At 55.5% G+C, this 16162-nt stretch overlaps 2 protein-coding genes across 2 annotated transcripts in view; both read right to left on the bottom strand.

Moving 5' to 3' along the window:
- The window catches only part of CAPN5 (calpain 5), a 38551-nt gene that overhangs the window by 15498 nt on the left and 6891 nt on the right, over nt 1-16162 (bottom strand). Inside the window, exon 2 of the mRNA XM_008571934.1 lies at nt 14806-14937. Within this exon, the coding sequence (XP_008570156.1) occupies nt 14806-14937 (132 nt within the window). The remainder of the gene's footprint in view (nt 1-14805; nt 14938-16162) is intronic.
- OMP (olfactory marker protein) lies at nt 7970-8461 on the bottom strand. The gene has a single exon (XM_008571933.1). The coding sequence runs from the start codon at nt 8459-8461 to the stop codon at nt 7970-7972; it is 492 nt and encodes a 163-aa protein (XP_008570155.1).

The raw sequence follows: 16162 nt of genomic DNA on the forward strand, positions 1-16162 counted from the left end.
CCCCACTTTACAGATGGGAAACTGAGGTTCAGAGAGGGTCACATAGCTGGAAAACACACCCATTCTTTGGAGGCAGACAGACCTGGGTTTGAAGACAGGATTGAAGCCAGGTCTGTCTGTCTCCAAAGGAGAAGCGCTTCAGCCCTGTGGAACGCTCTGCCCAGCTCCATGCTGGACACCGAGGACCCAGATGAATCAGACACAGTCCCTGCCCTCAAGAGGCTCCCAGTCTGGTGGGAGAGGCAGCACACAGGCAAGTGCTGAGGCTAACACAGGATACATGTGGGGCCGTTGAGAGAAGGGGGCAGTGGGCCCTACGCTGGGGGCCAGCAGCACCTCTGAGCAGGGAAATGAGAGCTGGCCGGGGGCAGATGAGGACACACAGAGGCAACTGGTCAGCAAGAGGTGGGCAAGGAAGGGAAAACCCTCACCCTGCCAAGTCGGGGTGACCTTCTGGCCCTGCTGGGCATGGGACCACTTGGGACCAAACCAGCTCCTTCTAGAAGAAAACCACCCCAGGTAGAGGTCAGGCACATCCACACTGAGGAGACAGAGATGCACCAGGAGACCTTAAATGCAGAGGCCTGCCTCAGCCTCAGCACACAGACTTAGCCCAAAGTCACTCCTCACCCCACACTCATTAGGGATGCTTTTGTTTACATGCCTCTTACCATCAGCACAGATGTTGGTAAAGGGAAATGTTCCCTAGTGGGACATTTGAGACCAAGAAAATGAAAATGCTAACTACAGCCAGAGGTGCTACAGTCACTAATGGAGCCCTGCTGGGTGCCAGGCACCCGGCCAGGCTGTTTACTGTGTCGCCCCAAAGCCTCACAGCAAGCTTCAAGGTAATGCTACGGGAAGTCATGGGCAGAAGGCTGCCCATGGCACTGGTGGGGAGACAGATTCAAACCCAGGTCTTCAGAGCCTGGCACCACATCTAGAAGCTGGCAAGCCCTCAATACGAGCTGGTTCCTTTTCCCCACCTCCTTACCTCCCTTTTCCATCAACTCTGCATCCTTTCTAAGTAAAACTCCCAGGCCAGGCTCTGCTCTGACTCCTAGCGCTTTCTCCCCACTTTGTTTCCAAGACAGGAAGCTGTATTGAAAATGGGTTGCACGCCAGGGGTTGAAGGCTGAAGTCCACAGACAAGCAAGAAGCCGCCCAAGGGCACAGAGAGACAGGAAGCCTCTGCTGCCCCTCCCACCCTGCTCTGAGTGCTCTGGACTGTGTGGGGAGGGAGGAAGGGGAGCCTTGCATGGTGCTGGGAGGCACTGCTGGGACCTCGGGAGGATCATTAGCCAAACTCAGGACCTGGCCCTGAACCTCTGTGGCTCAAGAAGCAGCTAATGAGGCTCCAGGGCCTGGAGATCCAGAGGCAGGGATCCCATGGGCCTCAATTCCCACTCCTGCATCATTGGACCTGGCATGGGGTGGGCCCCAGACCAGCCTTCTCACCCCTCAGCTGCCAGCAGGGCACTGAGCAGGAGGGAGGAGACTGTCGAGGCAGGTGTGCTCACGTGTACACACAATAAAAACCCTCCCACACCATATGTAGCCATACCAAAATTCAAAGAAGCCACCAAAGACTCCTGGGGCCATGTCAAAGGATTCGGGAACCAACCTGGCCAAAGGCCAATATGAGCATCAGTAAGGATAATAACTGCAATGGATTAAAACACATCAAATACGTTCAAAGTCATGAGATCACAATGATACTTACAAAAAACAAATAATTAGCCACTATTGGAGTGAGGTAGGGAATCAACTCCTTTTTTTGAAACTGGAAAATGAAGGGAAAGAGAAACATTTATCCTGCCTTCTCTATACAAACTGTACTGGAGAGTAACCAAATAGCAGATGAAGGGAAGTCTTTAACTGGAAAAGAATTCCAGCTAAGAAACGAGGAAGAGGGTGGCCGGTTAGCTCATCTGGTTAGAGTGTGGTGCTAGTAACACCAAGGTCGAAGGTTTGGATCCCCATACTGGCCAGCTGACAAAAAAAAAAGAGAGAGATGAGCAAGAAATGACATTATACTCCAGCACCGTGCAACCACTGAAGAATTAATGGATTTAGGCAATGATCACTGATGGCTTCTAACATCACATATAAGAGACAATCAGACATCATGTGCCTCCTGAATGAAGTACACGACAATTCCTATGAAGCAGTCATGCCAAACAAACAAAAATTTGGTACCTGAACCTTCACAAGCCTCTAGAGATAAGTCCTCGCTTACAGGAGGAAAAATGCAGAGGACAGAGAACATGTTAAACGCCACCACAAGGATGCAGTCAACAAAACCCAGATGGAGGGAAACCCCACAGGACAAGTGCCCCAGTTTCTTCAATAAATTACAAGAAAAATAAAAGGATGAAGAGGCAATCAACCAATTACAAGGATGAACTTTTGTCTGGATCGCAAACTGTAAAATGTATGCAGGTTTATGGCACAAACTGGAAATGAGAACACTTACTATTTGATGATATGAAAATATTTCAATATTGGCATTGTGGTTATTACTATTATTACCCATTTTTTGGCGGCTGGCTGGTACAGGGATCCGAACCCTTGACCATGGTGTTATAATGGTTATTTTTTAATGAGTCCTCATCTTTCGGAGATGCATCCAGAAACATTTACAGACGAAATGATATGCTGCCTGGGGGAAGTGGAGGGGCGTGTAGAGGAAGTAAGACTGGCCACGAGTGGACAATTGTTGAAGCGAAGGGACGGGTACAAGGGAGTTGACCAGGCTGTACTCTCCACTCTAAGGTGTCTATGGATGTGATTCTGAACCACCACGAACACAGCAACCTGGCCTGGCAGCCGAAGCCCTGCAGGGCAGCCCCGCTGACCTTCTCAGCCTCATCCTTCCACACTCCCTCCTTTGGGCACCACAGAGATCTACCACGACTGCCAAACACCCGTGATGCTTCATGCCACCTCACCCATGGACATGTGGTTCTCTCTGCCGGTGCCTGTCCCCCCACCTTGTCCCTCAAGGGCTGGCTGAGCAGTAGCTTCCAGGGGCCTCCCACGTACAGCTAGGCAGCCCCTCCTCCTGGCTCCCCAGCGTGGTTCTTTTCTGGCTCATGGGGAGGAGCTCCTCAGGGACTGGGGCCAGGGTTCACTCATTCCCAGATCCCCAGCACCCGACCCTGGGCCTGGCCCAGCTCCAAAGCTGGCTAGGGTCCTTCTGGGAGGAAAATCCCCAATGCTGGTCACAGTGAAGTCCCTGACCAGCTGGTGACCTTGTACACACTACTTAATACCATATTACTAATTGCAGTGCATGGCAGGGACTTAGGTTTCGACTGGACCCCCTCTCTGAGCCTGATACTCATCTACCCACCCTGGACTGATATGAGAACTAAAGTAGATGGCCTTGGAGGTACTTCCTAAACTACAGAAGGCTGTGCACACAAGAGGGTCATCCCTATTGGTGTTTAGAGTACACGTGAGTGCATTCCTATAGCAGTCTGAACGCCTCAGGGTTGGGAGAGAGACAACTTGGTCAACCTTCTTCCCAAGAGAAAAGAAACTTCAACACCAACCCCTGGGGCAGACGGGAAATGCCAAGCACTTACCTGGGTGGGATTTGGAGCCTCCCTCATCAACAGCCACCACTGCAGAATGGCCCGGAAACCTCAGGGCCCCACTGATGGGTGCACCACAGCACCCCTAGTGCCCTGGCTCTGGGAGGCACCCTGGGTTTTTCCTGGAGACTCCCACCCAGACCCAAGAACTGGGCTCTGCTCATACCCGGAGACCAGGACGCTGACACACTGCAAGGAGCCGCAGTGATTCCTGTTGACAGGGCAGGAGAGACATGCGCAGGGCCCCCTTCCTGAGGCCTCTGGCTCTCCAGCCATAATGTGAGGGCCAAAGCTTCCCTCAGTGGGCCCTTCTGGGCCTGGTGAAGGCGGTGGAGGAGAAAGCACTCCCCTACTCCCCAACCACCGACTACCACGCTCTGGAACCACAGAGCCAGGCTTGGCACCCACCCACCCCCACCCCACTCCACCTGCTGCCAGAGGCACTGGCCTGCTGTGTCGCCTCAGGCGACTCACTAACGCCTCCTTAGTAAACAGGTTCCCCAAACCCCCTCCTCTCAGAAAAACTCAAAAATCAGTGAGACCATGTTTCTACGGTGACTAGGACGGTAAAAAAGGAGGGGGTGCCATATGCCAGCTTTGTGGAGCTCAAGAGCTTCATAATGAACTCATTTCGTCTTCACAGCCACCGTGTGAGGGAGACACTGCTGTTAGCCCCACCTGACAGATGAGGAGACAGGCTCAAAGAGGTTGCCCGGGGTCACACAGCCGGCTGGTGGCGGAATGGGGCCGGGGCCCTCACCACTACACACACTGCCTCTCTGGGCGGCAGAAACGCAGAAAATGGCAAATCTGTTCCTTCATCTTCTGCTTTTTCATGGTTTCCATGGAAAAGGGGTCATTTCCCATTCCCTGTACTCTGGGGACAGAGCCAGGCCTCTACAGCTATCCTAGGGGGCAGAGGGCTGGATTCCTCTGTCTCAATTCCCCCAATCTCCCAGCATCTCCAAGAGTGGCTGGAGGCAGAGGCTGGCAGGCAAGCTTGGGGAGGGGTATGTGGGGGAAGAGACGCCTCAGATAGGGGAGGTGTGCAGGGCCGGGGGAGAGCCCTCTGTATGCTGGGAAGAGTGTGCAGGGGGAAAGGACTTGGCGGCAATGGCTGTTCTGGGGTGGAGGAGGAAAAGGGCTGTCAGACCTGGAGAGAGGGTGATGGAGTTTGGATGTGTTGTTCCCTCCAAAACTCATGTGGAAATTTGATCTCCAATGTGGCAGTGTTGGAAGCTGATTGAGTCATGGGGGCGGATCCCTCATGAATGGATTAGTGCTCTCCCTGGGGGAGGGGGGATTAATGAGTGAGTTCTCGTTCTATTAGTTCCCGCGAGAGCTCGTTACTTGAAAAGACCCTGGCACCCCCCCACTCTCTCTCTCTCTCTCTCTTGCTTCCTCTCTCTCTTCCTCTCTCTCGCTTCCTCTCACCATGTGATCTGCCTGTACCCGCCGGCTGCCTGCCACTTTCCACCATGAGTAGAAGCAGCCTGAAGCCCATGCCAGATGCAGCTGTCCCAGAACTGTAAGCCAAATAAACCTCTTTCCTTTATAAACTACCCAGTCTCAGGTTATTTGTTATAGCAACACAAAACGGACTAAAACAGGGGGCATTTTGAAACAGGGGTCATCCCCAAGCAAAACCACAAGTGTAGTCCCTGACGCGGGGCTTGATCTCAGTCTCTGGGAGGGAAGCCAGCCTAGCCTGAGCCTGGGCTCTCAAGTGGGGTGGGGGACATCACCCTGGCCCATCCCAGGGGGCCAGAGTCATGGCATCAAAGGTCCACAGGCCCAGAGCTTGATCCACCCACACCCCACATCCAACACCCCCATGTCCTCTGTGACATGGGCAGGAGGCCTCCTCTTCTGGGCCTCAGTTGTCCCTGTCCAAAATGAGAGAGTTTGAGAGTGATGACAAGGGGACAGAGCTGTGAGAAGGATCAAGTGGGGCACTAAGGTGACATGACCTGTGGCTGCATCAATGCCAATCAGTCTTATCCACTCATGGGTTGGATAATCCCAGAAGGGTGGGGCTGGAATGGACTGCACAGATCAGGTTTCCTCTGGAAAGCCTGAGACTGGGAGAGGATGAGGGGCTGCCTGAGGACAAACAGCAAATTGGTGACAGAGACCAGACTAAACCCAGGCACAGGACTGACACAGCCCTGCCCTACCCCTCAGGAGCAGAGCCCGGACTGCACCTCCCATGGCCTCAGCACGGCTCTCTCTACACCCATATAGAGGTTGGTCTCGGAGGAAACAATCGGGGGGTTGGTTCCTGGCTAGGCATCAGGAGACTCAGTTAAACCCAATCCTGATGTAAGACTTTGACCAGTCACCCGACTTTTCTGAGCCTCATCCCTGAAAGCTCCTGGGAGGTGGGTAGGGAGTATGGGAAAAGAGAGTACTTAGGGCTGTGAGAGCATGGGATGAGACAGTCCCTGCAGAGGAGGAGTGCTCATTGTGACAGACTGTATACCACCAGGTAAGGGCACACAGGCTTTATTAGGGACATGTGGTGGGCACAGCAGAGGCACTCAGGCCATCGGGCAGATGGGAGGTGCAGAGGGACAGGCAGTCTTGACCAATAGGGTCCCCAGAGCTGCAGGGAGAAGTCAAGCAAAGAGGCAGAAGGGCCACTGGCCAGGGGTCTTGCCTCCCCAAGTAGTCAGTGGAGAACAAGGCAGGCAATGGCCAGGGCTTCTACAAGCTTGTTCCAGAACAGGCCCCAGACTGTGAATTAGAAAGGAGAGAGCTCACACCACAGGTGATCTCCCACCTACAGAATATCGACCCCAACACACACAGCTCCGAGGTGTGGGCTCGCCCTCGCAGCAGCCCGGCCACTGGGGATGGTTCTGACCCTCGACTCTCAGGGCATCTGTTCCCGGGGTCCTGAGTTCCCTCGATGGCTCTGCTTCATGAGGGGAAATGTCCTCAGCATGTCTCTGACTGGCCAGGGACAAAACATAGGGCTGACCTTGAGACAGGGTGTTGGGACACCTGCTGATGCCAGGCAGCAGGTCAGGCCTCTCCCTCCAAGGGGGGGGCTCTCTGGGTCTGTGCAATGTGAACGGGAATGAGTTGGGGTGGGAACTAAATCTGCTGATAGCTGTGCCTCAGTTTCTCTGTCTGGTGAGTAGGTTGCACATGATGACCTCAGAGGTCAGTGTTCTGCTGTCACACCATTGCTGTCTTCAGCCTGCTTCTGACCATCAGCCATCATAACACCACTAGGCCTCCCCCGACCTGATCCTCAGCTCCACTAAAAAAGCCCAAGAAATGCCAACAGATGTGGATGAAACACCCACCTTTCCTGACCAGTGAGCTGAAAAAGCCTGAATCCCAGCATGGACACCTGAGCCCCAGAGAATCCACTGTCTCCAGCTCCGGGGCCCTGAACCCCCTCTTTCCATCTTCCCCTAGGCAGAGAGAAACCCCTTTACAAAACCTCTCCCCACTTCACTTATGAACCTCAAAGTCTTCTACGTCAGGAAGCCCCACCCCAGGTCACCCAGACCAAGCCCCTGCTGGGAGCCACCCTGGAATCAGGGGCAATCATACAACATAATCTAAAATTGGACTTGTTCAGAGGGCAGGTATAGATCTCTAGAATATATCCATATGAATATAACATGTTCTTTCTCAATATATGTCAATAGGTAGATCTCTATGTGACTTTGTACACTTCTCCCTTCACCTCTCTACTCCTGAAGTCATTTCCAGAAGAGCCAGAGCTGGGCCTGCACAGCCTCCAGGGTGCCAGCCACTCTCTACTGCCCAAGTCAGCCCCTGCAGCAGCCCTGCCCCATATCCTGAGGGCCCTCGAAGCATCGTAGGACCACACCAGCCTGTGCCGGGAGCGGCGCCTTCCTGGGTCCTCAGGCTGGGTGTTGAACTCCGGACGTGGGCATTGTGGCCATGTGGGCAGCAAATGCCTGCTTGCTGGATTCCCTGAGGGGGCCACTCCTGCTGTCTTGGGCCTGTCAATGGAGGAAGCCGATGGCTGGTTCCTGGAACTCTGTCTGTGTCTGTCTCTCTCCAACAGTGAAGCAGAGAGAAGGCAGATGCCATGGCCTCCCCAGCTGCCCACACTAGCCCCAACCAGGCCTCCACCATCTATGTAGCAGCAGCAGCAGCCAGTCCAGCTTCTAGACTACAGAGCCTTGGAATCTTCCTCTTGTGGGCCGGGTGCTGGCACCAGGGAAGAGGAGAGGAGGAAGGATGTGGGACTCGGGGGGCCTCTGGCCAAGCCGAGGACAGGTTGAGCAGTTAGAAGAATGTCCCCAAAACACACCTGGGGGAGGAGGTATGGGCAAGGGACAGGGCAGGTGGGTGACAGGGAGGACCACAGCAAGCAGCTGTCCTCAGAGCTGGTTAAAAACCACAGAGGCCTTGAGGTTGGCGGGCTCCACCCCCTCGCCAAAGGTGATGAGGAAGTACATGACCTTGCGGATCTTGGCCAGATCGGACAGGCGCTCCCCGAACTCCTGGGCGTCAGCCTCATTGCAGTCCATGGCTTCCGAGTCCTCCTTGCGCCAGAAGATAGCGGCGGGGTCCAGCAGCTGGCGCGTCATGAGGTTGGTGAGGTCAGGCGTCCAGTTCTGCGAGGTGCCCGTGATAGTGACCTTGCCCGGCGTGTCCAGCACGACGGTCCAGCGCTCAAACTGCAGCCTCTGCTGCTGGCTGAAGTCGATGCGGTACACGGCCTCGGCCGGCCGCAGCAGCTTCTCACCATCAGGGCGCTTCTCCCCTCGCAGCTTCAGGCTCTCCACACGCAGCCGCATCTGCTTGGTCAGGCTCTCGTCCAGGACCAGCGGCATTTCCAGCTGTAGCTGCTGTGGCCTGTCCTCCGCCATGGCCCACGTGTTGCTGCTGTGCCAACGTCGAGGAGCCAAGTGGGCTGGGGCCTCCGGTGCCAAAAGAAGAGCCGCCAAGGAGGGGCCCTGCCCACCTTTCCGCCCTCCCCACCTCCACTCCCCTTTTTGCCACTGGCCCTTCCCAGCCCCACCCAGTTCTCAAATGGGGTGTGAGGAGTGGAAGTCCCCTACTGTCTCCTCTCCACTCCTGGCAGAAGTGGTAATGCGGGCACCGCGGGCAGCCAGGAGGGTGACAGTCTCCTCCGGGAGCACATCGCTGATGTCAATTGCTGTGGCAACCGCCCTGACTACCACAGATGGGCTGGGAGCTGGCTTGTTTGTGCAGAAGAGAGCACTTCATAAGGGCGGTAATGGGGGGGGGGCTGCGCTCACTGGAGGTGCACAGGGAGAGGCTGGAAGACCCCCAGGAGGGGGTGGGGGGAACAAGGACTAGAGAGGGCTCACCTGACTTGAGATCTGAAGTCACCCAAGCCAAACCCTGGAGCCGTCCTTGACCGCCCCTCACCCCCAGTCTTCCACATCCAGTCACCAAGGCCTGTCGATTCTGCTTCCCAAATACCCTGGGAACCTTCCCCTCCATTCCCACCATCAGGACCCAGCCCAGCCACCATCATCGCTCAGCTAGACCCGTGGTTCTCAAACTTTAGTGAGCATCAGAATCATCTGCAGGACTTAAAACAAGGATAGCTGGGCCCATTTGCAGTTCTCGATTTATTAGGTTGCTGATGAGGCCCAAGGATTTGCATTTCTAACAACCCCCCAGGTGACACTCATGCTGCCAGTCCAGGGACTATGCTTTGAGAATCACAGACCTACATGATTCTGGCTTGCTGGCCCTGACTCAGCCCTGCACCATGGCAGCCACATGACCAGGTTTCACTTCTATTAAAATCCCACCACTTATTCTACCTCTAATAAACCTCAGTTTTCCCCAGGAGACTTGAGGCTGAGGAAAAATCTGGCAAACATCTATAATCCCAGTGCCCAAGGTGCTGAACCAGGAGCTCAGCTATTATATGTGGGCAAGTAAAAGAACAGGAGCATGTGAGTGTAGTTGGGAGTGGAGTGGGGGACAGGGGCCACTGCCACTATATGCCAGACACAGAAAAGAGGGCAGAGGCACAGGCCAAGGCGTAACAACTGAAAACAATCGGACGGGTCTAGGGGACCACAAGCACAGTCAATTGCTAGATAGAGGCCAAGTAAACCCATGAGATCTTGGGCTACGTGAACAGAGGGGGGCACAAGATAGACAGAGCACCTGGTCCTGTCAAAACACCTCAAGCACTGGGGTCAGTTCCGTGGGCCTTTGGCAGCAATTCCCAAGGTGAACAACTTGGTGAGGAGCTACAGCTGGGGGCTTCTCCTTCCTCCATCAGGAGGAGCTCTTTCTATCCTTCCCAGCACTAAATTTTGCTTTTCATTTGTGTGTCTGCTCAGTTTTTGTTTGTGATGCCTCTCCCACCCCACTAGACCGTAAGCCCTGAGAGGGCAGGGACCATGTCTGTCTTGTTCATCACGCTAAGCCAACACCCAGCACAGGGCCCACCACACAGAGCCCTTCAGAAATGCTTGTGAATATATGAATGAATGAATGAATGAATAGCACAGACAAGAGAACAGCTGATGCGGTGGACCACAGGGCTGAAAGCCAAGGACAACTAGATGAAGGTGGGCAGGTGGGGAGAGAGCACACGGGCACTAGGCAGGTGTATGTTGGAGCTGGGGAGTGAGCAAGATGCTTGGAAGGTCAGGTCAGATGTTTTGATTGAAGACCTCCAGGGACATCAGTTCTAGGCCCAGGCTGTGGCTATGGGAGCAAGTGACAGAGGTGGCTGAAGGTGAAGGCTGACGGAGATGAAACCAAGAACTAAGACCAGGACAATGGTGGGGAGGGGAAGGGACAAGGTATGAGCCACACAGACAGAGTAATCCCCGGGATACAGCAGTACTTGGGGTGGAAAGGGCTGGGAAGCTGGAGGTGCCAAGCCCTTCATGCCTGGGTGACAGGCCAGGCAGCTGGTTGGCAAGGGAGGGCAGTAGAGTGGGCTGAGGGTGGGAAGCCAAATAGCATGCTAGAGCCAGGCGCTGCACAGAGAGGTCGTGGTCTGGAAGCAGCACTAGGGGAAGAGGATTCCCTGTCTCTGGATCCTGAGGGATTCAGGCGGGTCAGCCTCCACTGATGAGGATCCAGGGACACTGATGAGGACCCCTGGGGAGGGCCTGGTCTCCTCAGCCAGGGGCTGAAGGTGGAGAGTGCTGTGATCAGGGCTTGGGTCTCACAGACAGGGCAGGAGGGCAGGGTTGGGAGCCAGGGGAAGGCCAGAGGGAAAGGGGGAGGGGAGCAGGAGGAGGGGGATGTACTGAGCCTGTGGCCGAGGGGGCAGGATGGAGGCAGGAGGCTGTAGGGGGTCTGGGTCCACTGATGTCCATAGACCAGCCATGAGACAATTCGGGACGACCCGCCAAAAGCCTGGTCATAGGAATGAATACAGAGGAGAAAGCAAGCTCCAAACTTGCATATGTGGTTGCAAAAATGTATATAAAAGACAATAAAACAAAACAAACAAAAACCTCTTTAATCCCAAATGGAAAAAAGACTAGAAGGAAATATAAAAAACGCTTAACACTGGTTGTTTCTGAGTAATGAAAACCTTAAGTGACTTCGTACTTTGTTGTACTTTTTCACATCTTCTGTCCCTGGTCCCTACTATAGTGCTCAGGGCATAGTTGGTGCTCAATTAACACGCGGTGAGTGGCTTGCTACACACTTAAAGAGCATGAACTGCTTCTATAACAAGGGCAGGGAGAGGGTGGGAAACATTTTTAAATGGAACTAAAAGATAGCCAGGCCCTGCCACCCCGTGCTCCCCAGGCCCCGCCCCAGGACTGCCCGCATCCAGCACTCGGTCCTGTGGAAGTCCAGGCACTTGCTTTCCTCTGGCCTGACTGACTCCATCTGGGCTTGGGCCCAGCCCAGGGCCAGGCACACTGTGGCTCAGAGCAAGCCTCAGGCTTGTCCCTGAGCTCAGGCTCCAGGGCAGACGAGCTCACCTTGGACCTTGGGTCTGGCTTCGGACAAGCCCGGCCAGGCCTGCTGGCAGATGCTCCATCTTGCTATCACATCCTGACTTCAGGTTCACAAAACTTGGTCACCTGAATTCCACTGCCCTGGCCTGCTGCCAAGAGGTGGCCTGACAGAAAGAGAAGTAGGTGGGGAGCCCAGAGGAGGGGGCGGGGAGAGGACCTAACGAGCGTCACTAAATGCCAAGGCCTTGTCCTCCTCGGCACCTTTAATCCTCCCACAACCTGGGGGCTGGAAAGGTCAGGTTTACGCTGAGGGCAAGAGAAGAAATGTGGCCTGCCTGAGGTCACACAACTAGCAAGCGACCCAGCCAGAATCAAACCTAGGTCTGGCTGGCTTCGAGTCCTGTGCACATTGGCCCCAGGCTACCTCAGGACCAGGGGTAAAGGGGGGCTTCCTGGAGGAGGGGGCATGTGTGTCAAGGATGTGATGCGCCCCTATCTGAGGCTCAGCATCCCCAGAGTGTGAGGCTGGGTGGGGGGAGCAGGGGTGCAGCTCGGGCTGAGAACCTCCCCGACACTGCCCTTCCATGGAGAAAACAAGGTTGGGCTAGGGAGGCCCTGAGGGGCAACAGGCCCAGAAACTGAGGAGTGGCAACAAACAGGGTGCAGTCAGCAGGGACAGGAGGGAGGTAAGGCACAGTAATGAGCTCCCCAGAGCCCTGTGCCTCCTTCCGGGACCCAGGGGCTGTCACCACAGCAGCACAGGAGGAAATGCAGTTAGCCTAGAGCACCTAGCCCTGCCCCAGCCTCCCCGGGGACCCATGCTACTGGAGATCAGCCTCCTGGCCCTGGCTGCCTCCAAGACCACCCGGGCCAGGTGCCCCGACACCCTGCAGGAGGAACCTTCAGCATGCAGAGAAACACAGGCCTGCCCAAGGTTGCACAGCATCAATGACAGGCCTCCTGCCTGCCAGTCCTGGGCCATTTCTTCTACTCAGTGGATGGGGAGCTGCACCAGGGGACCACACAGGATGCACAGCAAGCTGAGGCTCCTCCCTACAAATGACCAGACAACCTGTTCCCCAGGAGAGGACACAGTGAAGTCAGGCCTGGCCCTGTGAGGTCTGGGGCAGCAAGGCTGGCTGTGGTGCTGCTGGTCAGTAGCTGGGTCCAACAGTTTGAGGAGGAGCTCCATTCCTGAAGCTTTCCTAAGCCTTCTCTACACCAGGTCCCTCCTGGGCTCACCAGGAAGATATAAGCTGGGCCAGCTCGGCGTGTGGGGAGCTCACCTCAAGAGGAGAGATGCCAAGACAAACAGGCAATTACAGGGCAGGGCAAGAGGTGAGGGCTGCAGAATTCCCGTGTGCCACCACCAGCCCTAGGCTGAGCCCTGACCTAGCTGGAGGTGGGGCTCCGAGGCAGGGGGACGGTGCTCTGGGCTCAGAGAAGGGGGTTGTAGCCTGGAGGCTGGAGGTGACCAGCCCTACACCAAGAGAACAGCTCGGGGCCCCAAACCTCTCTGGGCCTGAGGCCCATGAGTGAAATGATGCCACATGTGGCTCTCTGAGGCCCTCCCAGCTCAGACGTCCCACAAACACCCAGGCACAGCAGTGGCCTGTGCTGAGCCCCCGAGGCCTCGATGCATGCATCTGCCCCTACCCTCACAGGACCACCAGGGGCCAGGCCCCACAGATGCCCACCCTGGTCACCCTTGTTCAGAAGACATGCAAACAGACCGCCTACCACAGGCCCAGCCTCGGCTGAGGGCACAGCTCCCTCTAACGGCTGAAGGACGCCTCAGAGGACGAGGGAACACTCCCTCTGCTGCTTGTGTCCTGTTGCACAGGAACACCCCTATGCTCTGTAAAAATCAATTATAATGCTGGTAATCGCAGCCCCCATTTGCTAAACACCATGCGGCACAAAGCACTTTCAATACGATAGCTTGTTTCACCCTCACAGCTTCCCAAAAGACAGCTACACTGATTATCCTGATTTTGCAGATGTGTTACCTGAAGCCAGTTACAAAGCTACCAAATGGAGAAGCTGGGGCTCAAACCCAAGCCTGGGAGACTCAGATGCCCTGTGCTCTTCAGCCCCCTGCCAGCCCCTTCTTAGGGAGAGCAGGAAGGGCAGAGATGGTGATGGAGTTTGGATGTGTTGTCCCCTTCAAAACTCATGTGGAAATTTGATATCCAGTGTGGCAGTGTTGAAAACTGATTGAGTCATGGGGGTGGATCCCTCATGAATGGATTAATGCTCTCCCTGGGGGAGGAGGGATTAATGAGTGAGTTCGCACTCTATTAGTTCCCGCTAGAGCTGGTTGTTTACAGGACCCTGGCACCTCCTCTCTCTCTCTCTTGCTTCCTCTTGCCATGTGATTTGCTTGTACCTGCCAGCTGCCTGCTGCTTTCTGCAATGAATAGAAGTAGCTTGAGGCCCGTGCCAGATGCAGCTGTTCTAGAATTGTAAGCCAAATAAACCTCTGTTCTTCATAAATTACCCAGTCTCAGGTAATTCTGTTATAGCAACACAAAACGGACTAATACAGATGGCAAAGGGCAACGGCTCATGTTTGCCAGGAGGGGTGCCCCTTGTCTCCATTGCAATCTCTGCCATAATTCAGAGAGCCAGGCTCTAGCCTTCACTCCAACCTCCACACCCCCCTCCTGCCTACCCACAAGGGGAGCTCTGAGCATTGGATTTAAAGGCCACACTGCCAAGTGCTGCCGGAGGACAACGAATTGGCAGGACCAGAGCCCATTCTTTCCAACAAACTCTTTGGCCCTGGTCCAGAACACCAGCAGCTTGGAACCAGGGATCACAAAGCTGGGCATCGTCTGGACCACCTCTGCAAAACAACTGGGAAAAGTGAGGCCCAGAGAAGGACAGCAACGGGCCCAAGTTCACACAGCAGTTTACTGGCAGGGGTCTCCTGAGCCCCCTTAGTGAACATGATGCAGGCAGCTTCCACATTTCATAGGTGTGTATTCTGCTAAGTGGCTCCAGGGACACTATGGGCCCCCAACAGTGGGGAGGGGGCACATCAGAGTAGCCTTGGGAGCTACACAGATTCCCAGCACCTGCTCCAGGGGATCCGCAGCTGGCAGGTGAGGGGAGGCAATTCTGACGTTGGGCCAGTACCAGGGGCCCTGGTGTTGCCTCCACTCATCCCTGACAAAGGTTTTCGAAAGTCTCATCTGCCATGTTCAGGCTACACCTGTCTGGCAGTGAGGGCTGCAGGCTGCATTAACATTCCCCAGCATCCCACCCACCCACCCCACCCCTGGCCTCACCTTTTGCCACAGCGACTCACGGGAGGCGAGTGACGAGCAGGCTGCCACAAACCAGCAGTTGCCCACCTGGCCCTGGTGAAGGTCATGGGAGCTGATGCCATCCACAAAGAGGCGGGGGTCCTCGCAGATGTCCTACAGAGATGGTGAGGGGAGAACATGAGGAGCCGAGGCGCACAGGATGCCCACCCACGGCAGAAAGGAGACCTCACTGTCAGAGTGGAGACCCACCCACCTCCCCCCACAATCCAGCCTCCCCCAGCTCCCGCCTGGAATGCCCTGTCCCCTTCCCTAGCCGGAGACACTCTTCTGCCAAAGGTCTGACAGTGAGCGAACACTGTAAGGGATGTGAGGGCACTGGACCCTGGGCTGCCACCTTCCTCCTGGCCTCTGCTCCTCCCTGATCAACAAGAACTCAGTTCCCTTCACTCTCTCACAGCCCTGCAGTGCCCACCCCGGCCAGCCCTCCTGCAGTGGGGTGGGTGTGCAGGGATGAGAAAAGCACCAAAATCACACATGATGAGCACAGCGTGAGGGGATAGCGGGAAGCTGGCGGGCCAGGCCCTGTGTGGCTCTTCCTCGTGCTGTCTCATCTGACCCTCACATTGCCTGAGGAGTAGGAGTTGTTATCCCATTGTATGGATGAGGAATGGAAGTTCAGAGAGTGGCAGCGAATTCTCAAAGGCACTTAGCAAGCAAATGCCCGAGGCGTGCAGAAACTCCTTTTTGATTCTCCATGGAGACAGGCAGGCACACAGAGGGGCTGCTCCCTGGGACATGGCCAGGGAACCAGGTGGGGCGGCCACTGGGCAGGGATATGATTCATGCCCACCCCAGCAGCTCTTAGCCCAGCCCTTCCTATTTCTGGAGGCCCTCTGCTCTGCTGTGGAGAGGTAGCCAGCCTGGGTGGGCTCCAGCTGCCCTCTGGGATTTCCACCTCTTCGTGCTTTGGGAGCTTTCTCCCTAAAAGCCCCCCCACCCTGTGGCAGTGCTGTGGAGTGAGAAAAACATGTGCTTTGGCTTCAGACTGGTGACTGAATTCCAGCTGCTCATTCTGCAATCTGGTGAGCTCGGAGCCTCGGCTTTCTCATCCATAAGGCAGAAAGAATAATTTCGACTTTGTGAGGAATCAGTGTACGCAAAGTGCCAAGCCCAGGGCCTGACCCAAAGAGAATGAGAGTGTGTGAATTTGCAGGTGCCAGGAAGCTAAGCCCAGACCCACATGGGTGGCTGTAGCACCACGACATGCAACCTGGAGGGGTTCGCTCGCCCAGCCTCACCACAGCTGTACATCCCACCCCCAGGCCTGAGCCGAGGGGCTGGTTAGATCTTTGCAGGGCAGCAGAGAGTGTCTGGCACA

Source organism: Galeopterus variegatus, unplaced genomic scaffold, assembly GCF_000696425.1.
Source record: "Galeopterus variegatus unplaced genomic scaffold, G_variegatus-3.0.2 Scaffold736, whole genome shotgun sequence".
In the NCBI taxonomy this organism is placed as follows: domain Eukaryota; kingdom Metazoa; phylum Chordata; class Mammalia; order Dermoptera; family Cynocephalidae; genus Galeopterus; species Galeopterus variegatus.

Bases quoted from the DNA above. Each gene is read 5' to 3' on its own strand.
- OMP (XM_008571933.1), bottom strand. From the start codon at position 8,461: ATGGCGGAGGACAGGCCACAGCAGCTACAGCTGGAAATGCCGCTGGTC.